This window comes from Crocodylus porosus, unplaced genomic scaffold, assembly GCF_001723895.1.
Source record: "Crocodylus porosus isolate Cpor-Errol unplaced genomic scaffold, CroPor_comp1, whole genome shotgun sequence".
Classification (NCBI taxonomy): domain Eukaryota; kingdom Metazoa; phylum Chordata; order Crocodylia; family Crocodylidae; genus Crocodylus; species Crocodylus porosus.
Window position 1 is genome coordinate 92,893,135 of NW_017728906.1, and position 22,581 is coordinate 92,915,715.

The 22,581-nt window shown below is 43.4% G+C and overlaps 1 protein-coding gene across 3 annotated transcripts in view; it reads right to left on the reverse strand.

Annotated features, from left to right (window-relative positions):
* TFDP1 (transcription factor Dp-1) overlaps positions 1–22,581 on the reverse strand; it is an 86,980-nt gene that overhangs the window by 2,309 nt on the left and 62,090 nt on the right. For 2 of the 3 annotated variants that reach the window (XM_019529618.1, XM_019529619.1), the window contains exons 5-11: positions 21,924–22,045; positions 20,437–20,602; positions 20,097–20,243; positions 16,061–16,129; positions 14,479–14,630; positions 8,714–8,880; positions 8,205–8,286 (exon numbers count right to left, since the gene is read on the reverse strand). In XM_019529618.1, coding sequence (XP_019385163.1) covers positions 8,205–8,286; positions 8,714–8,880; positions 14,479–14,630; positions 16,061–16,129; positions 20,097–20,243; positions 20,437–20,602; positions 21,924–22,045 — 905 coding nt within the window. The remainder of the gene's footprint in view (positions 1–8,204; positions 8,287–8,713; positions 8,881–14,478; positions 14,631–16,060; positions 16,130–20,096; positions 20,244–20,436; positions 20,603–21,923; positions 22,046–22,581) is intronic. The other variant, XM_019529621.1, reaches the window with a different exon arrangement.

Genomic DNA, 22,581 nt, shown 5'->3' on the forward strand with positions numbered 1-22,581 from the left:
AAGGGCTGGGGAAAGGACAAGGTTCCCACACGCACTGCATCAGCTTGACATTGCTGATGCTGTGCATATGGGAAGAGGAATGCAGACCCGGCCCGCCTCCTCCTGTCCCCAGTACCATGTGGGGAAGCCATCACTTCTCAGCCTGAGCGACTCACCGCTCCCCGCCCACAGGTGAGAGGCAGCCTAGCTTGGCTGCCCAGCCTCGGGTTGCTGGCAGAGGTGGAGCAGCACGGGCAGGTGCCGCCTCCTGCCACGCTGTCGGCATTGGCCATGCGGGGTGGCCCTGGGCCCAGGCGAAGCCTGCACTCGCTGCGCACTAAGGTGCTGCTTGGCCCTGGCTCCCTCCAGCCTGGCATGGCACGGTGTGGCGATGTGAACCCATGGAGGCAGCGTGGTGGCCGGGCTCACCCTTGTCATCTGCCTCTGCCGCCTCCTGCCGGGCGGGGTGCCACAGGTAGGACCGGGCCAGGTCAGGGTCAGGACAAAAAGATGGCAACTCCCCCCCAGGGCCGGGCCGGTGGGCTCCCGGCACCTCTGTGTGTGGGGGGGTCCCCTGCCTTTCTCAGGGGAGGGAGGCTCAGCTCTGATCCCCATCTCCTGGGGCCAAGGCTTTAACCTCAAAGCCTGGTCTTCCCTCCTGGAAGCTGGCTGTGCCCACGTCCCAGAAGCCAGGTACTGGAGCATTACAAAGGAAGGCAAAAACCTCCACAGTCGGTTCTAATCTGACCATAGGGTAAAATTCCTTCCTGACCCCAAATTTGGTGATCAGTGGGACCCCAAGCAGAGAGGAAAGGCCAGGGCTCGGCAGCATTTTTTGGGCAGTGCCAAAAACACTTGCAGCCTTGACTTGTAAAATGTTGGCGTGCCAGTGGCAGACAGCGGGGGAGCCACGAGGGGCTCTATCCTTGTAGTCGCAGCACAGCCCTGGCCCTTCCCCTGAAGTCTGCCCTGAGGCACACGTGCCAAGCAAAATGCCTTTGTGTACTATGCTCTGGCACCCATGGAAAAGGTTGCCTACCTCTGGACATAACCCTCTAGCCAAAACCCTCTGGATTTGGTCCCAGAAGGAGCATTGGCACACCCCAGTCAAAGTCCCTAGCCTCAGCTGTAGCCAACACCCAGTACCTCTGAGGAAGACTTAAAAACACCATGGCACATATAGCAGAAAGGGGAAGAGTAGCGGTGGGGGCAACCAGCAAAGTCCAGAAGCATGAGAAGTACCCATAGTAGAACATAGGCATAGCTATGCCTAGATCAGGGGTAAGCAAAATATGGCCCACAAGTTGTATCCAGACCACCAATTGATCCTATCTGGCTCACCACCGGGAGCCTGAGGAGCAAGGGTTGTACCCTGTGTTGCTCCGCTCTGCCTCAAACAATTGCCCACCCCGGTCTAATCAGTGGTTCTCAACCTTCCTTGTACCAGGACCCATCTGTAAACATAGATGGTCAGTCCCGACCCAATGTCCCTCACTGCTCCTACCTCCAGACCCCAGTGCCCGGGGCATGAGGGGGCCCCAAGTAGCCCTTTGTAGGCTGGAACTCTGCCAGCCCACGAGAGAAAAGCCACAGTTATAAAGGAGAAAAACATAAAGGAGAAGCCATTTTTAAAGTTTGCTTGTGACCCTTTCATATATTCTTGAGACCTGCTTTTGTGTCACGACCCATGTTTTGAGAAACGGTGGCCTAGATCATGCCTGATTAGTGCTGTCCAACATCTTTTTGAACACCTCTGATGATGGAGAGTCCACAGCTTCCCTAGGCAGTCTGTTTCACTCCCTTGCTGTTCTAACCTCTGTGACCAGAGGGCTGGTACTGGAAATATACCAAGGTTTTCAGGCTCTGTTCTGTGCCTTGTCAGTTAACACACGGACAAAAAGAAAAGGGGAAGAGGTTTTCTCTTTAATTTCTACCTCCTCCCATTGGCAAGAACCCACTGGAAATTTCTTCCCAAGGTCTTGTTTGACTGGTGGCAGGATGCCTACTGCCTCATGGGGTCCAGGTCAGGTACTCCCATGGAACCAGTGGGTGCCCAGTTCCTTTCCAAATCTGGCATTGGCAGTTTACCCAAAATTATGTGGCGAGTCTGTGGTAGAACTTGAAATATAATTCAGCTTGCCTGGCTCCCAGTCTTGGTGCTGAATCCATAAGCCACAGTTGCAGCAAGAATAATGATTTATGGTCCTTTCTGATTGCTAAACTAACTTGCCACTCCCTGCTTTCCTGGGTGTGTTTGCACAGTAAGCTTCAGCCAGCACTAAGAAGTGATTAACTAGCTATCTATTGCCTGTAAAGCATGGTGTCCAGAAAAGAGAACAAACACAACAGTAGTTCATCTTCCTTCTGCTTCATCCTTTTCAGTGCAGTTGCTGTTGTACTATGAGATAAGTTATCAGATCTTTGGATAAAGTACAAACAAGAGAGGCTTTTGCTGGATCAGCTGTTGTTTCCATTTCCCCCTTTCCTCTCTATTTGTCTGAGCTATAGCACGGTAGGGCTGGTTGTGTTGAGGTTGCCACCAACCTGACCTTAGACCAGACGACCTGGCTAAGCTAGTCTCCAAAACTATTTTGGGAGCGTTATTTTAATCAATGCCTGGTCTGCTACTTTGGAGGCCCTCTGCCTCTTTAACCAGCAGATACTGAATTGCTGATAAAAGGGATAAGATGGGGTAACACTGGATATGATGGCAGTAAATGAAGACGCGTGTAAGCATCTTTCACTGGGCCAGATAAATCTAAATTCTACCCCTGCTGGTCACTGAGGTCCCACCTCCTTCATCCAGACGATGCTTCCGTTTCTCTTTGTGCAAGACTGGGGGTTCAACTTATTACTACTTGTTAAAAGATGTGTTACTAACAAGTTATTAATTCAATAAAAGTAAATCTTCTTGAAGATTATTCTCAAAAATGCCCATATTTTGTTGCTTTGATTAGTCTCCACTCTGGCTGATATCTTTTCCACATTTAATCTGTCAACTTGCATTATGGTTCTTTCATTTATTGAGAAGTCAGTAGAAGCGAAAGTGTTTATTTTAGTCAAGTGTTTCGTATTATTTCTTTGTTGCTTTTTATATCGTTTTTATTTTGGATTTTAAACCACATTTCCAGACCCATTTCATTGTCACTTCCTGCAACTTTATTGGTGTCAAAGGTCACGTGACCACTTCCTGATGTGATACCACCGGCCCACTGAGTGATAGAAAGTTTGTGATGGGGCCCCACATTCAAAAAGGTTGGACACCCCTGCTCTAGGCTAACCCTTAGATGAAACCACTCCTCACAACTGAAAATGTGCCACTGTGTAGATAAGATGAGACAGCAAGCACAGGAGCGAGCATAACTTCATAGCCCAGCAACAATGGCACTTCCTCAAGGAAAGGAAGGGGAGATGCCTAGAATCTGTTCCTACTCTTAACACTGTTTAAAGCATTTTATCTAATGACTTCATCTGCTGTACTGGTATGTTGTGAAGACTTGTTTATAAAACATATTTGAAGTAGTTTAATTAGCAAATCTAGAAAGAAAATAGCAAGTGAGAATTGACAAGCTAGCAAGTGAAATAATATTTTCTAATAATCTCTGAAAGAAAAATAGTGAGTAGGTGCAACTATGCAAGCATGTATAAATGTCGTAAGAATGGATGAGAAAGCAATAAAGAACTCACCATAAGTTTGCACCATCCCTTTGAACAGATTGTCAGATTCAGTAGTTTTAAAATAGTACTGTGCGATTAGTTTCACACAGTTGACATTCATTTGGACATCCATATTTATACTTTATTTGGGGTGCTTTTTTATTCGGTCAAACTAGAAGGTTCCAAAAAAAGCTTATCAAAACTAAAAAAATTGCAAGATTGTCTATTTGTTTCAAACCTAGGAAAAATGGAGGATGCTGAAATGTCAGAATTTGGAATATTTATAACAGGTGCCTCAAAAAAGGGATACACCTGTAGAGGCAAAGTTAAAAAAAAAGCAATACAGAGCTACTATTTTAGGGCCAACAGGGTATTAAAAAAAAAGAAAAAGAAGAAAACACAATCTCTTAAAGCTTGCAAATAAAGAGATGAGGATATAAATCTGTCAAATAAGTCTGGCATAGAGTCTATACCTAAAAACATTTTCATCTACTAAAATGAGCCATGTAGTTGCTGATTTATGCCTTTTAAACTATACTAATACCAAAAATTAAGTTTATTCGTGAAATAAATTAACTTAGAAACTGATAAGTATGTGAACATGAGAGTCCCATGTAAGAATTAAATGCCTCCCTAATGGTGCTTCTCCCCACACCCGGAGAGATGGACGTTAAATGGTTACTGTATTCCTGGGAACATTTTGGGGTAGAGAGTTATGCTCGTTATGGTAGGTTACAAAAGGTTGGCAAGTCAGAAATACTTAAAGTCAGGCCCTAAAGCCCAGTGGGTTTCAGATTAATATTGTATATCTGTCAGCATGACTAGAAACCAATATTAGAAGCTGAAGAATACTTCTGGGAAATTGTGAGTAACAGACACAAAAGATTATTAAAAGCAGCGGGGAAGATTAATACAGAGAGTGACCCACATTCTCCCAGCACACATTAGGATATAGAAACTGCTTTTTTTCATTAGCTGGGGTTGAAGGGATTCTGCAAATTCAGCTGACATCTAACAAGTCAAGGAGAGTTAAGGGGTGACAAAGTTAAGGGGTGACAAAGCAGACTGCAGGAACAACATCCATATCAAAAGTGCAGGGCAAATCTTTCCTTCAGCCAGAAGCAGTTAGGTTGTCAGGCTTCTCCTAGGGTGATGTTCTGTGACCTTCATCTTTATATTGGCCTCTGGCCAGAAAATACTTAAAATTTCAATGCTCTTGATGTTCAAAGGTTTCTTTACACTCTAATTCCAACTATTACTACACAAAACTTGGTTAAAAGTTGAAGGTAAGGTGGGGGGAAATGTACTTATCTTGTAATTCTGATTCTATAAAGATATTTTGGCAGCATTTGTAATCCTGAACTTCAGTTCCCTACTCAAAATGGAGAGAGCACCCCATGCTCTTTCACACAACATGCCCTGCAGGGGTAGCATTTTACCACCCTGAGCTTAATTGCTTCCTTTGCCAGTTAAATCTGGACTTGAACACAAAAAAACCCAAAAAAACCCCAAAAACCCCCACACCACAAAGAAACACCCTCTACCTGAAACATAACTTTGGAAATGTAATGCTTAAAAAATACGATACTATATCCTGCATCTGCAAAAGATTCCCCTTCCAAACTGAGAGAAGGTGGGTGGATGGGTGAGAGAAAGATACCAGAATGAAAACTTCAGAGAAAAAGAATTGCACATTATACTTCGCCCTGTTTAAAGATAATCTTACCATTGCAGGACTTTTACCCTACAAAGCAAATAGCTTAAAACAGGGCTGTCAAACACATCTGACCCTGCAGGACAGATGAGTGATAAGAGGGCGGTCTGTGGGCTAGATTGCACCCCCATCCCCACTCCCATCAGATCCACCACATACAGCACCCATCCCGGCTGGTCTGGGATGTGCTGTAGCCAGTTCAGGACCATGCTGCATGCAGCAGTGCAGCCTGGATTCAGCTCTTGGGCTGCATCTGACATCCCTGGCTGAGAAAAAGGTGAGTAAAGGGTGAGAACTAACTCAGCTTGCTGGATGTTCATTATGGGCTGTTTGTACTTTATGTTGTGCTCTGTGGTGAGGATTAACCCAGGACTTGAAGCTTATAGTGGACTGGTTATATTTGCTACGGAGCCTTGGGAGGGCTGAAGAACCCAGGGCATTATTGTCATGTGCTGTAAGCCGGGTCCCAGTAATCATGACCTGGGAGTTAGTTCAAGGACTGATCTGAGCCTGGTAGTGCCAAGCTAGCCATGTGTCCAGCTACAACATCTCAGAGTAGTCCTAGAAGAAAAAGGAATGGCTGAGGCTTGGAAAAGTCACAAGAGACTCTGGAACTTGCTCTCCCCTCTCCTTGTTCCAATGACTGCATGGTTATGTGTTACTGATAGAGTTGGTTATTCAACTAGCCAAAAAAATACTTGGTCAACTGACCAGTCAAATACTTTAAGCATTAATTAAAAGTGGAGAGACTCACTTAAGCTCTTGCAGCCCCGTACGCTTAATGGGGCAGAAAGAAAATAAGGCTGGAATAGCTCAGGAAAGAGCAGAAGGATGGGGGCGGTACCTGCTCCTAAATGGACAACATGTAGGATAGTTTATGAGTCCTGACTCCTGCAGGACTTCAGGGACAAGACATACATTCCTCCTACTCTTGCTAACAGATGAAACAATTATGCTCTAAAAAAGTAGGCTGCCACATACACAGAGGCATTCTTGGCTTCCTGAAACATTTGACAAATTTTGACTGAAGTCAAATAACGGGGTGTCAACTGACCAATCAATTATTTTGATATTATTTGACCAGTCAGTTTGTCAATCACAGTAACTGAAAGAGGTAGAGGGTATGCTTCTAGAGAAACTGGCAAAAAGGATTCTTGTAGTTAACTCATGAGCTGGCTAAATTAAATTTGTTCTACTTGACTTTAACGCTGCTAGCTGTATTACACTGTTGTAAGAGTAATTACAGAGCTTACATAGGTGTCTGAAAGCAAAAACTAAGCTAATACCAGTTTATGAGTTAAACCTAATACAGTAAGGAAGACAGAAAGAGAAATTAGTAAAATCAGGGATTGCCATGAGAAACAGTACAGGGCTACCGTGCCATACAAGGGATATAATTAATAGTCCCATCTGCTACTGTTAAGGACCAAAGAAATTTAAACTCCCACTGCCATAAGCTACAGAACCATAGAGAAGTAAGATTCTTGCCCAAATGTTATCTTTAGATTAAGGACTTTCACTTTATTGCTAATTTAAATTCTAAACTAAAGTCTACTCCAAAGTAATCCGACTCTATATTTCTTGGCTTCCTGAAACATTTGACAAATTTTGACACCGTTTTGTGACGGATTTTTCCAGTGACCACAACCAACTGCATAACAAATTTCTATACAACAAACTGTATTTCAACCATGATTAATTTCTTTACAATATTAGAAGGGGAAATTGCCTATATGACATCACATGATAGTCCAATTACTCCTAAAAGTGACAAATGGGCAATAAATAGTAAGAAACATCACTAATTATCTTTTAATTAATTAGCATTAATGGATGTGATTAATGCAAGAACCAATTAAAACACATTAATTTTTTATGTATTAATCACAGACATGGTTTTGGAGTCTGCGCCCAGGCTGCCCTGCAGCTTCTCTCTGCCACTGTCAACACTGCCTCTGGGCTGCCCAGCAGGGTAGTGGTGGCAGTGCAGACAAGCCACACGGCAGCCTGGGCGTAAGCACAAGGTAGCTCCCAGCTGTGCTGGGAGCTCTGGCACAAGCTGCCTCTGGGCCCCTGGGGAGCGGTGCCGACAGCAACCCCACGGAGGCAGTTGCTGCTGGCAGGTAGGGGCAGGATTCCTGTGGAGCCACTTCCCACAGCCCCCACCCCATGCCACCCCACACACCTGGCCCCAGCCCAGCGCTGATGGAACCCAAGCCCAGTACCACTGCTGCTGACCTGGGAGAAGCTGCCACCACTACTCTCCCTTTGCTGTCTGTACTCCTGCTCAGCAAGGAAGTGGGGAAGTTCAGGTCCAGGCTGGGGCCAGAGCAGCTGCCCCCAGTAAGGGCAGGTTGAGGCCACCACTGCTGGGGGTGCACTCGGGCAGGGGCACACTGCAGCCCCACAGCAATTCTGCAGAGACCCCACTTACATTGGGCATCCTGCCAGGTCATGTGGGGGTCCACACCCCCAGGCTCCAGACCCTCCCCTCCAGCTCCAGATCCTACATATATAGCCACAGCCCACCACACCTTCACAAATTTCGTCCCACACCCACCCTGCAACCATACAGAATACCTGCAGAATTTTGGAGTTTTTAGCTGTGCAATTAAAAAAGTTGCAATTAATCGCTATTTAAAGTCATGCAATTAATTGCAATTAATTTTTTAATAGTTTGACAGCCCTACTAATTATAATAGAATAGTCCCCATGAATTACTTTTGAAGAAAAAAAAAGTTACATATCAAATCTGCCATTGCCAAGGTAGAACTAGAGATTGCATACATCATGGTACTGGTTAAATTGCTGTAGTTTAAATGGATCTAAAGCTAATTTATGAAATTAGTCTCACCTAGCAGAAAATCTTGTGCCATTTGAAGCAGAGCCTGACGAAGATGTGACATATACACTGCTGATGGATCCCTGAGCCATTTCTGCAAAATAGAAAGAGTACACACTTCAACAACTTAACATGAAAGCAAGCTAGCATAATCAAGAACCACCATTCCATCTAATCACAGCCCAGAAGCATCTTTTAACTCTTAAAAACAGTATTTGGACTCAGAGATTCAATTCCTATATGCAAGATAGAGTATCAAATTCCAAAAGACGAAAGAAGGAAAAGCTATAACTTAAGACTTAACTTCCTTATATAACAAGAAAAAGTACTAATATACATTTAGCGGAGATACATTTTTGCAAGTGAAACAAATTTCATGCTCCCCTACTAAAATGTTATCGGTTTAGGTAATGCACTTGAAAAAATGCATTTGCAGAGTCAAGTTTTAGTTGAACAAGTTCACTCTCAAGTCCTATATAAAAAGATAAAATAGCAGAAGCATGTTATAAAGGGTAACTAACCTGTCACATATGGTTCCAGAGCTTTAGGAACCAAACTCTTTGCAATTTTTAAGTCCTCTGCTGAACAGCTTCCAGATTCTAGCCCACAAGCCATTCCCATTCGTTTTAATACCTCTATATCATCATGAATTTCAAAAGTATTGTCAAAATTAAATAGGTATTCAAACCTAAAGGGGAGAAATCTCAATTAACTTCTGAATTTCTGAAAAACAGAAATATAGCAAGTATATCAAGCATTTTCAAGTAGAGTAGTGTAGTGCTTAAAGAAATTAAAAACACATGACCACAGCAATATATGCTTTCTTAATGCTGGTTTGTTTTAGTAGCAATTCTACTCCTTTGTTCTAGTGAAAACTCTTAAGTCTCAAATGCCATACCCTAGTTAACTCTATGAATAGATAACTCTGTATTTACTTGAATGTAAGATGACACTGAATAAAACAAGTACCCTACAATTAGATTCAACATCTGGAAAATTTACAAATGTTTTGCCTTGAACTTGTCCCCCTCTCACTGCTAGAACAGGGAAAATAAATCTGGGGAGGGCCATGGGCCCTCTGCTCCCACAACAGTCTCTGCTCCCACAACAGTCCCTCCTCCCCACTCCTTACTTTCAGACCTTGCTCTCCTTGAGCACATAGAAGTGAAGGGCAAATTTGAAAGCAATGACTTTGAGATAAACTTCCCTGTAGTAACTTGAATATATGCAAATTATTGTGGGTACCCATAGACTTAGTTCATCTTAGCTGCATTTTACCTTTTCTGAAACTGCTGCAAGTTTTAGCACAAGTATTCCATAAGCAGCACTTTTATACACTAACTTCTATATCAGGGGTGGGCAAAATAAGGTCCACGGGCCAGACCCAGCCTGCGAGGCCATTCTATCCAGCCCGCAGGGCCCCTAAAAACTTTAAAAAGTTAATATTCATCTGCCCTTGGTTCCTCTCAAAAATGACAGGAACCAAAGGCAGTAGGACTCAGGGGAAGCCCGGCAGGCTCCCACAACAGCAGGGCCTGCCCAGCCCCACCCCCCAGCCAGGAGCCCCACCTGGGCGTTCTGGCCCAGGGCCACATGGCTGTCCCAACCGGAACAGCAGATAAGGGGTGGAGGGGGGACCCCAGGCAGGGAAGGGGCCAGGGACAAAAGCTGAACACGGGGCGGGGAGTGGCCCCTCCCCTGCCCTGTGGCCAGCACTCTACGCTACAGCTGCTTGCAGGCCGCATGGGGCTGCTTGTACCTGTGCTTGCTCTGGACAGCCCCATGGGCTGTGAGCATTGCAGCAGGGAGCACCAACCACAGGACAAGGACAAGGGAGGGGCTGTTTTTCCCCGTTCCTTCCTGGTGGAAAGGAAAATGGCCCCTCCCCCACACCGTGGCTAGCACCCCATGCTGCAGCTGCTCGCAGTCCATGAGGGGCTGTCTGGAGCAGGCAGAGGCAGCCCCAGGTGGGCTACGAGCAGCTGCAGCACAGGGCTCCGGGTGGGCAAGAGGCCGCCCCCCCCCCAGCACCACCTTGTAACCTAGTCCCGCTGCAAGCCTGGGCCCCGCGCCGGCTCCAGGCTCACCAGTTGGGGCTGTGCATGGCAACAGAAGCTGCAGCCTTGCTGCTTAACAAAGCATTTGCCACTGCTTCCTGTGGGCTGCCTAGCGCGAGCTCTGGGCAGGCAGCAGCAGCCAATACTGCCAGGCACGGCACATGGTGGGGGGCGGGGAGCCACAGCTGCTGCCACGGACAAAAGACCCAGGTGCTGGCTTGGAGGCCAGGCTGGCAGCAGGGCTGGGTTACAAGCAGGTGCTGAGCGTGGGGAAAAGTGGCTCCTCGCTTACCCCATGGCCAGCGCCCTGCGCTGTAGCCACTTGGAGCCCGTGTGGGGCTGCCTGTGCCTACTCCTGACAGCCCCGCATGGGTTGCAAGTGCCTGCAGCCTGGAGCGCTGGCCCTGAGGCAGGGGAGGGGCTGTTTTTCCCTGTGCTCAGCACCAGCTTCGTCCCTGCTGGCAAACCCCACTGACCCTGTATCGGAGGGCTGGGGGTCATTTGGTGCAAGGGGGCATGGGAGCCAGCAGGAACACAGGGCCCGCACCGGTGTCCAGGGGCCAGTGCCGACAGGGCCCAGAGCAGGGTGGCAGGAGCATGGTGTCTCAGCTGGTAAGGGCTCTACAGAGCCAGACCAGCTCCCCCCTCTCCCTGCTGGTGCAGCCCACTCTGGCTCCACAGACCCCTGCCAGCCTGTGCCCTACCAGTGCTGGCTCTGGGACACTGGTCCCAAGATATTGGGACACTGGTCCCAAAATGGAGACCAGAGGGCGGGTTACTTGTCAAAGGGCGGGGCTACCCACGCAGCCCTCGACAGCCTGCCAAAACTGGGTAAGCAGCCCTCCGCCTGAAATAATTGCCCGCCCCTGTTCTGTATAGTAAAAAACTATGCATGATACTAATCCAAAGCCAAAAGGCTCATGATTTACCATAAAGTTCACTGGGCTGGGCTCCAGCAGAGACAACATTTCAAACCATGGTAACTGCATAGCTCACTATGCGTGTGTACTCCAGATATCAAAACCCCAACCCCACAAAGGATCCATTTTTACTTATCAGCTCTGCTCCCCCTACCCTATCACTGGAACCAGGTGTTCCTGTCACGAGTCCTAGAATCTTCCAAACATTTATATGCAGGTGAGGTGCAGGGTAACCTGGTCTGGCTCCACCTCATGGAGGGTAGGACTACGCCAATCACATGCGACAGGCTGAGACAGGAGTGACAGAGGGATTCTGTCGGTTTAGGGCCCCATTTGGTGATGGTTCGCCAGACATTTAAGATTGATGAAGAAACAGGAATCATTGGAAACAGGAACAAAAGGCACAGCTTCACTGTGGGAGTGAAGAGGAAGTCAAAATGTATACAGTGTAGTGGCTCATAGTTAGGGCCTGGTTTAAATCATAGGCCAGCTTGTAAATATCATAGCCCAATCATAGCGGAGGTCACCATTTTTGTGAGCTTGATTGCAGAGCCACTGACCATCATATTTGAAAACTCATGACTATCAGGAGAGATCTCAGATAGTTGGAAAAGGGCAAACGTAGTACACATATTTAAGAAGAGGAAAAAGAAGGATACAAGGAACTACAGACCAGTCAGCCTCACCTCAGTCCCTGGAAAATTTATGGAGCGGATCCTCAAGGAATCCACCTTGAAACACTTGGAGGAGAAGTTGATTAGGAACAGTCAGTATGGATTCACCAACTTGACTGCCTTCTATTGAGATGACTGGCTCTGTGGAAGCGAGGAGACCAGTGGGTATAGTATACCTTGATTATAGCAAGGCTTTTGATATGGTCTCCTACAACATTCTTGCAGGCAAGCTAAGGAAGTACAGGTTGGATGAATGGACTGTAAGGTGGATAGAGAACTGGCTGGAGCATTGGGCTTAGAGGGTAATCATCAATTGCTCAATGTCTAGTTGGCAGCCAGTATCAAGTGGAGTGTTCCAGGGGCTGGTCCTAGGGCCGGTTTTGTTCACCGTCTTCATCAATGACCTGAAAGATGGCACAGAGTGCGCCCTCAGCAGGTTTGCAGATGACACCAAGCTGTGGGAGTAGTAGATACGCCAGACAGTAGGGCTAGGATTCAGAGTGACCTAGACAAATCGGAGGATTAGGTGAAAAAAAAAAAACTCATGAGGTTCAACAAAGTCCTGCACTTTGGATGGAACAATCCCATGCACCAGTACAGGCTGGGGGCTGACTGGCTGGGCAGCAGCTCTGCAGAAAAGGACCTGGGGTTACAGTGGACAATAAGCTGAATATGAGCCAACAATGTGTCCTTACTGCCAAGAAGACTGAGGGCATACTAGGCTGTATTCGTAGGTGTGTTGCCAGTAAGTCCAGGGAAATGATTATTCCGTTCTATTCAGCATTGTTGAGGCTACATCTGGAGCACTGTGTTCAGTTTTGGGCCTCACACTACAGAAAGGATGTGGACAAATTGGAGAGTTCAGCAGAGGGTGACAAAAATGGTTTGGGGGCTGAGGGACAGGACTTCTGAGGACAGGCTAAGGGAACTGGGCTCGTTTAGTATGGAGAAGAGAAGACCGAGAGGGGATTTAACAACAGCCTTCAACTACCTGAAGGAGGGTTCAAAAGAGGATGGAGCTAGACTGTTCTCAGAGGTGGCAGATGACAGAACAAGGAGCAACTGTCTCAAGTTGCAGCAAGGCAAGTTTAGGTTAGATACAAGGAAGAATTTTCTCACTAGGAGGGTAGTGAAGCACTGGAACAGGTTACCCAGAGAAGTGGTAGAATCTCCATCCTTGGAGGTTTTCAAGACCTGGCTAGACAAAGTTTTGGCTGGGATGATCTAGTTGGGGATGCTCCCTGCTTTGAGCAGGGATTGGACTAAATGACCTCACGAGGTCCCTTCCAACCCTAATTTTCTACGATTCTATGACATACCCTTCGAAATACTTCAAAACCATCTGAAGCTTTCCAAAATGGTACCTCTTGAAATGAGGTATTCTTTTGAAGCATTTCAGTTCCTGTGCACAGAGATAGGAGGGATCCACAGATTCTCCAGAACCCCAGTGATGTGCTTCTTTTCTTCACCAATTCCACAGCAGAGGGAGGGAGCGGAATGGACAGTGTGCAGCATAGGTAACTGGTGCCTTTTGAGTCGGGGGGGGGGGGGGTGCATATGCCCCCCTGACACCAGTCAGCAACTGGTGGGGAGGGAGGGGGAAGTGGCAACTGGGGCACAATCTCATTGACCGGGGGCTGGGGGGAGAGAATCCCTGGCAGGCAATCTCACTCAAAGAGCGACCACGCTTTTACTGACAGGCCCACTCTCTGGCCAGTGTTTGCTGGGGGGGGCACTGGTGCTCCTGCCTGCCCCCCTGCTAAACAGGGAGCACAGCCTGATAGGGGGTGCACATGCACCCCCGTGCATCCCCTCCACATTGTCACTGGTCTACAGGCTGGGTGATGGAGCACCAAACTATGCAGCAGTCAGGTACCAGACCATATCTTGGCCACTCCTATACTAGGAGCCTGCTGCCACTGCTAGGTTCTTCAGCTACAGTCCCCTATACCTTTCCTTTCTAGTAAAAGGGATTGGAGCTGGACAGGAATCCCAGCAGTGGGGAGCCAAGGAGCCTATTCCTTTTTGAAACATTTCCAAGCCCAATTTACTTGAAAATGTTTTAAAAGTTATTCAAGTCTTCGCCCTTCTCTAAACATCTAGTACACCTGGGTCATTTTCTTTTCTTTAATCTCCCCTTTCTCCTTTCATTAGCAACTCTTGATAACCTAAAGCCAAAATATAGACAACTACTACATTGTTTCCTCAGTAAGACACAGGTGTGGATTCCAAATTAAGGGCAAAGAAAATACAAATCTAGCCATAAGCCTGATGCCTGTGTGTCATTTTCCTTGGAACAAAGAAACCAACTACTTAGTAAAAGACAACAACGTTTTTACAGTTACCATCACTAGCTTTCAGCATAAAAGGAATGCTAATCTCCACAGCACCCAAATGGTTAATAAGCTTTAAATAGTCCCTAAAGTAATTTTTATCTATATGAGAATTTTAGAAAATTCATTTTATACTACATACAAACTAAATGGTTCTGGGTGAAAAAACAAACACAAATGCTCCCTATCAACAGAAGTAAATAAGTAGCTTTATTTTTATTTCTTCTCTATCAAAGTAAGTTGTGGACTTTATTTCTCCTGGCTACATTGTAAGGACAGTTAAAAATTTTTAGCAGACTTACTTGTCATTAGAAATACTGCAGTCAATCACAGTCTTTTTGCTGGTGTTCACAATGATAAATGGCAGATGGATGACAGAATTGGAAGGTGGTGGTCGACTTGCTTGCTGCTCTGCTTGTCGATTTCGTTGAACTAGGTTCTTGAAGGCTATTTGCTATAAAAAGTAACAGTAGCTTAGAGAATTATCCAGAGTCATATTCCCCCCCATCTCTTTTATAATCTGCACATCTCCGAAAGTTAAAGAAAAAATAAGTTTCCAAGTATCTTAAAAAAGCAAACTGAAATTCTGTCTACTTTGCAGCAACAGCCTGTTTCCAACATTGTAGATTATTAAAATGGATATTTGGAATTAGTCCATTTATTTTAAATAGGAAACATTTTTAAAGAAAAATAAAGTAGATACCAATCACTCACAATTTCTTCCATTCTTTGATGTTTGTAAAATTGTATATGAGACAAGGTTACCATAACCCCACATTAACATTTTCCATCAGAAAACTGGATTTTGGACTAAAGAAAAATTTCTTTAGAGAGCCATCTGCTTTCTGTGGAAAATGCTAGCAATATAAAATAAACGTCTGGAAGGAAACTGACTATGTTTTGATCTATTCTACAGAGGAGATGCACTGACAATAACAGGAGCCGAAGCTGTAAATGGAGGCAACAGCAAGATATGATCGGCATATGCCTAAATTTTAAAAGGTACCACAGAATTCTGTAATGAAAAGGCCTAATATTGTAGAACTCATTAGGGAAAATTAGAGAAAACTTGAAGTTTTATGGCCATAATTGGGGCTTTACACAACCTAGGGAGGCTGAAACATCTGAGAAAAGCAAGCCTGAACACTCAATGACCAGCATGGCAATTTAGTCCACTCTGTCTCCTCCTCCCCGCTGCTAACCATGTTTTGCTGCTGCATTGCACAGCAATAAATAAAAATCTTAGTTTTAGCAGAAACCTCCCACCGTTTGCAACGTAGTCATTAAGATTAACTAGATAACACTGCTATCTCTTAGAGGTAGCATTTCAGCAAGGAATTAGTTCATAGGTAGACAATTATTTTTCACAAGCTTGAGACCTAGAAACTTGAGTTTAACTGAATCTTAAATCTGATGCCAAGTTCTGTGGGAAGTTCTGTTTTCTCTAGTCACAGGACTATGAAAAATAAAAGGTTTTGAACACTAGTACGTTTTATTTGTGGTGACTATTACAACTCATGGCAACCACAAAATAAAAGCAGCGCAAAATAAAGAAACGTTCAAAATGCATGGTCAGAACTGCATGTTACAATTCAGAAATACAACAGGAATTAAAAGCACTGTCAGCAAAAAGCTGCTTTAAAACATACTCAAAGATCCTACTGAATTTAACACAGCATTCTGGAAGTTTGCCAGCTACTCCCAGAGCAACACAGAATTTGTCTATACCACTAAATGCACAGGCACTGGCACCATTCTTTTTACAGTTCACCTGGAATTCCCTGCAAGGTTTCAGTTTGTTTGTTTGTTTCTAATACGTGCCAATAGAAAATAGTTATGCAAATATGTTACCTTGCCCAACAGACAAGAGTACCTTGACTATACCTGTAGAATAAGTTCTTGTAGCTGAGACTGTTTTAGCTTTATTCTTTCAAGTCTTCTCTGTTTCTCCACCTTAAGGAAAAAAAATGGTTTTAAACCAATATTCCATATTAACACGGTCTCTGATTTAATAAAATCCAATGGTAGCAAACCATCTTTTTATTCTTCCAGTTTTTAGTTCATAATCTTAAAATTATTTTTCAAATTATTGAAAAAAATTAAAATTTGACATTGCATGAAATCATATGCAGACAGTTTAAGGCTCAAAACTTAAAATTTAGGGAATAAACTATCTAAAAATCAATGTCAAATCAGACCATATATAATCATTTTCATAGTTCAGTTCAGATATTTTCATACTACTTGTACATTTAACCCACATTTATTTTCAAGATTATTTCAAGGCAAAGGCTTCACTCACTTGCTAAATTTTATGCCTTGAACCCATTAGTGTAATCACCACTAATCTCCCACTGAACATTTCTGTTCTGGGTAAACATTTCAGAAGTGGCTAAATAGTCTAAATATCCACAGGATTCCATCTTTAAATGAGTTTTAGGGTAAAGATTTTCAAAACTCCTTTGTCTACATATATAGTAACTGGCCTATTTTGAGGCTAGGGAGATTTACTAGGCAAATGATACATTTCACTCTTCCCCCCCCTTAATAATAGAGGCTGCAACTGATATTTTCTAGTCATATGGTAGTCCCTCCTGATTTGAAAAGCTCATTAAAATGTCTTGCTACTGCTCTTGCGATTCATGAACTAGTTCCTTCTATATTCTTTGATCTTTTCCCCCTCCCATTAAGACAGGGAACTGAGATCTTTACTCTGAAAGAAAGAAAACAGCCATATTTGCCAATGATGGCTGGAATGGCATGACACTGCAGTACCAATTATCATAGTCATATCAACATGAACTTGTAACAGAATAAACACTCCATAGACCACTTACAACACAGAACTGAAAATTTTTGTTCCTGTATAGGTTATAAACTCTGCAAGAAGGGGCCTATAATAACTATTAGAACAAACAATAAGGTTTATGTTATTTTGATGAAGCCAGCAGAAGCTATATACTCTACAAACCTAATAATTCTGTTACAAGCACTTGAAGTAGCAGACAGAGCCTAGGGGTTCCTTCCAGCTTAATACAACTATATTTCCCTCATTCAACACAAGAGGTAAATATAGATGTTTGACTTTTGGGTAATGTTGATGCTACAAATTTAAATGATCTATAGATAGGGAATAAAAAAGCTGCAGGGCTTCCAGTACAAACAAAACAAAAACCCAGAAGCTTAAGTGTTACAGTTGCATGTTAAAGCGTGTATTAATTATATTCACTATAAAATGTAGACATGTGTTGCATGTCTGAATAACATTAGTATGAGATGTTTGGGGGGTTTTTTGGTTTTTTTTAATTACTTTTTAGTATAGTCTAGAGCAGGGGTGGGCAATATGTGGCCCGTCAAGCCATTCTATCCGGCCCGCAGGGCCCCTAAAAAATTTAGAAAATTAATATTAATCTGCCCTGGGCTGCCTGTCATATGGCCCTTGATGGCTTGCCAAAACTCAGTAAGACGCCCTTCACCTAAAAAAATTGCCCGCCCCGGTCTAGTGTCATGTTGGGATTATAAAATATTTGCATTTCAATTAAATCGACTTCAGGGCTATTTTACGCATAACATAATTTCACGTAGAATTTTATCAGATGTAATCCAAATAATCTTTAAAAAGCTTCAATTACCATATTTTCACCCAACTAAGAAGCAACTTGTTTTTGGGACGGCAGAACGAAGATAAAAAAGTATGTCCAGAGTTACTGCTGCATAGAGCAGGTACAAAGCCTAGTCTTTACTCACCCTCCCCTTCCTACTCAGCCTAAAACTATAACCGTAGTTGTTGCTCTCAACTGGTCTTTACTGGATCTGATTTTGAAAAGACCTAAGTCTGCAAGGCTGTGAAATAGAAGAGACTAGAAATACTTAGCAGACAGCAAAACTGCCAGAAGAAAGATTAGCTTGATTAATGGAACTTCAAGGCTATGAAGGAGACAATCACTAACACCTGTGGACTGAAGAAAAAAGAGTCATTAAAACAACTGACTCCCAAGCTCCCTGAATAGAAAAACACCACTGCTGTTGTTGGGTAGTTGACTTTGGAGGAGGAATCATAGGAAAGTAGGGCTGGAAAAGACTTCACAAGGTCTTCTAGTTCAAGCCCTTACTCAAGGCAGGATCATCTCTTGAGTAAACCAAGTGTCTGTACTGCCTGCTCTAATATATTTGGGGATGGAGATTCCACTTCTTTAAGTAGCCTGTTTCAATGCTTGACCAACCTCATAGAATACCTCCTAATCTCCAACCTAAATTCCCTCTGCTACAATTCAGTCCATTGGTCCTAGTCCTGTTTCCTACGGCCACAGGAAAGAGCCCATCTCCATCTTCTCTAATGGCCCCTGAGGTATTTGAAGACTGTTATTAAATCCTCTCTTAGTCATGATTTCTCCAGACTAAAAGTCCTAGTTCTTTCAGACTTTCCTCTTAAGTCATATATCCCAGGTCTCTAATAATTTTTGCTGCTCTACTCTTGACTTTTCCCAATCTGTCCAAACCCTCCTTGAATCATAGGACCCAAAACTGGACACCAGGCGAGGTGAGGCCTCAGCAGTGCTAAACACAGCAGAAGAATCACTTTCTTGATTTGTAAGTGACAGTCCTATTAATACAACCCAGTCTACTGCTGGCCTTTTGTGCAACATGGACATACTACAGTATTAGCTCATTTTCAGTGTATCGTCTATTGCAGAAGCCAGCAACCTTTTTATAAGCTGCAGGCCATAACAACCTGACTTCAAGTACAAGATGGGCTGGGTGGTTTTGGCATCACTTTCCCCACACCCATGCTGGTGAGAGGCAGCTGGGAGCTGTGCTTGCACCACTGCAGCTTCTCCCAGTCCTCCACCTCCCCACAGTGGAGCAGGTACACCAACACCTGGTATCTGCAAACTGTGTCTGCACTGCTGCTGCTTCTCTCTGCTCCCCTGCAGCTCTGGTATAGGCATAGATAGAAGTTACTTGGTCCCAGTGCAGCTTTACACCAGCTGAAAGCTGTGCCTGTGTCACAGTTGGGGGAGGGAGCAGAGAGAGCAACATGGACACAATTCTAGCTGCCCAGTCCAGCACAGCTCCCCAAGAGCTAGAAGCTGTCTCTATGCCACAGCTGGGCAGTAGAGGTGTGGGTGTAGCTCTAAACTGCCTGGCCCTGGTGTGGGAGAGCACCCCTCCCCCCCAAAGACACTGATACACCACTAAAACCACCCAGCCCGTGTTAGACCAGAGCTGAGACGCCAGAAAAAGCAATAGTGGCACAGGTGCAAGATGTTTAACTGCTTGCTGCCTGGCCCTTGTGTAGGCATGGGCACAGGCAAAGCTCTCTAATTCTGCAGGCTGGATCCAGTGTTACGCTACTATTCCTGGCTGTCTGACTCCTTCCCTGTCTTTACTGCCAACTGTTACTGTCATGCAATAACTGCCCTTATTTATGAAGACTGAAGTAAAGAAGGCATCAAGTATTTTCAGCCTTCTCTGCATGATCTGTGACTAGACTGCTTTCTGTATTCTAAAAGGGACCTACAGTTTCTTTGGTGTTCCTCTTATTCTTGACATACTTAGTTATTGCCTTTTATGTCCCTTGCCAGTTGCATCTCAAATTGTGCTGTGTGCTTCTACTTCAGACAGGAAAATCAGCTTCACTGCTCAAGACGTGCCCTCCAATTTTGGGGGGCTTATTTTTGGAGAAAAAGGTGCAGGTGGTATGCAAGAAAATAAGATGTTTAATTAGATATGGTATAGTAACGTAGGTTATCTATTCTTTTATTATATTTTTATATACTTAAGTTATTAAGAATCCAAGCATCTAATTCTACATTGCTAGCTTGGAAGAACGTTTGCTGGCAGGATAAGAGCATAGTTAAGTCTCTAGCATTTACTGAAACAGAAAAATCTCTAATTATTGACTTCTCTATATGTATACCTCTAAATTCTGACATTCCTGAGCTGAGTTAGTAGGTAGACCAATCCATTTGATTTCCTTCTTCTCCTTTGAGATAATATTCATGGCCATAAGGACATTTAAGGCATCATAGACACGTCGTCTAATATTCTTCTGGTCATAAGCCTGCTGTAGACATAGTGCATTAATCAAAAACATACCTGTGACAGAAACATTTGAAAATCCATTACAGTGTATGGCCAACTCAGGCAGTATCAACTGTTTCATTTAATATAAAGGGGAGAAAAAAATTCTAAATTCTCTAAAGAAAGCCATCCTTTTCCCATTCAAATGGCATGTAACTCAACCACAGTATACTTACTGATTCATTTGGTGAAATATGATTATCAGTGGTACTGAACTCTGCGACCAACTCGTCTGCCACCTCATTGTATGAGGTGGTTCCTTTTCTCTGTACCTTCTCACAAACCTTCATTGAGAAATGTCGTAAACCCTTGCCATTCTTCTCTCCTTTTTTGTTGCGTTTCCTACAAAATAATTTTTTAAAATTTATCCCTTTGAAAGTTCATCAGTCAATAACACTGTGGTCTGAAATGTCACCATTGCAATTTTCAGCAGCAAACACAACTGTCCTTTTTAGGAACACATATATACTACATGCTTGAATCATGGATTAAATTGAATTTACAAATAATATTTGCAGCATATTGACCATAAAACACCAGGCTAATCTGGTCACTGGTCCTACCAGAGAGCCAAGTTAGTAGTAGATTCTTTTAATGTAAAGGGAGTAAGGGGAAAAAATAAATTCTGTGTTAACATCTTCAAGATGAAGAAAGATTGAGGACTAAAGTCCTCTCTAAGTGGTGGTGAACTACAGGAACTAACATTTTTCTGAGAGCAAGTCAGTGGACTTAATTCACTTTCTTCACTGATATTATATTGAACATTACAATATGGCCAAACTGTGGATTTCTGCTGCCATGACATGCAACTTTGCTACAAATGCCATAAAAGTCAGGGTATATGCTGCGTAAATCACATTACTTGTTCAAACTTGCAGTGTTATTAAATATTTAGAAGAATATGAATGATAGCTAACAGATCGTTCTCAGTTTAAGTTTCCATTAAATCTTAGTATCTTTAAAGTAATAATAAAAAATGTAAATATCAAGACCAGTGAATGAAACTGTTTATATTTCCCTCCACCTGTTAGCTCAAATGCCTTTGAAACAACAACTCCATAATCTACAGTTAAAACAAATACATTTAGTATCAACTATAAAAAAAACCCACACATAGTACTGCTAACTTGAGTGAACTACGTTAAAACAATCAGCCTTCAAAACAATCTTTTGTGAAATAAATCCCAAAAGTATGTTTCTGCTGAAACTGAATGAAACACCATTCTTATTTTAAAACTGCCCAACAAATTATGCTAATTTAGTCTGAAACAATGCATTTATATTTTAAGAGCACACAAGAGAATGCAAAATCCAAGTTAACACCACTGAGCTGAAGCCAGCTTGATTCCTTATGTTAGGAGTCAATATTTATAAGCACAAACGTGACACAGGAACACTGCCTACCAGCATACCTGTCAGTTTGTTTCTATAGGTATCTGACTTCTGCTATATGAAAGTGAAAATGCATTCTAATTTAAATATCTAATCTAGGCATTAATATCAGAAACAGTAATGCTGAAGAACTCAGAGTAAATCTAAGCCAAATCCCTTTTTCACATAATATAATTTTAACAACAGAGCACATTTACCCAAAACTGAGAACTTCAGAAGAACGTTCACACAACTCTGTTAATCCCCTGTAACTTAATAGAATTTTGCTCACCCAGCAGACCAAGGCGAAGAGTCTGCAGTCTGGTTCTGTGATACAAAATGTGTGTTGGGTGTATGTGGACTTCCTACCAGGATAGTATTTGGCGCTGACGGTCTCTGAGGTGTACCAATAACCTACAGTTAAAACAAAATAATTTGGAATATAATAAAAGTTTCCCATATTATTTAGATGCATTCCCCACCCTTATCTAGAACTATTTTTGTATTTCTACCTACTTCTACTAGAAAACTAAAATCACACCATACTACCATTAAAACCTGAGCTTGTATTTGTATATTTTGGGCTTGGTACATTGTCTGATCAGATGGCAAGTTTTTACATTTTATCTTCTCATGATCAACTCCATTTGCTTTTTTGATTTATAAACAAAAATTTGGCACTAACTTTGCAAGGATGAAAACAAGCCTCAATAATATGACATTAACAGATGAATAGGTTTAAGCAAGGTTTAAAGAGGCAAGAGCAAGTGATGATATAAAATGCACCAAAGAGGAATCATAAAGCTCACAACTCTCTTGATAAGTGAGAGAAAAAGTGGTACTGTAAGAAGCAGCTTCCTAGGCAAGCTGTTCGAGAAAATTATGCTGGCACACATCCAGGAGGGGCCAGCAGGGGACTGCATGCTTAGGGGCAACCAACATGGGTTCAT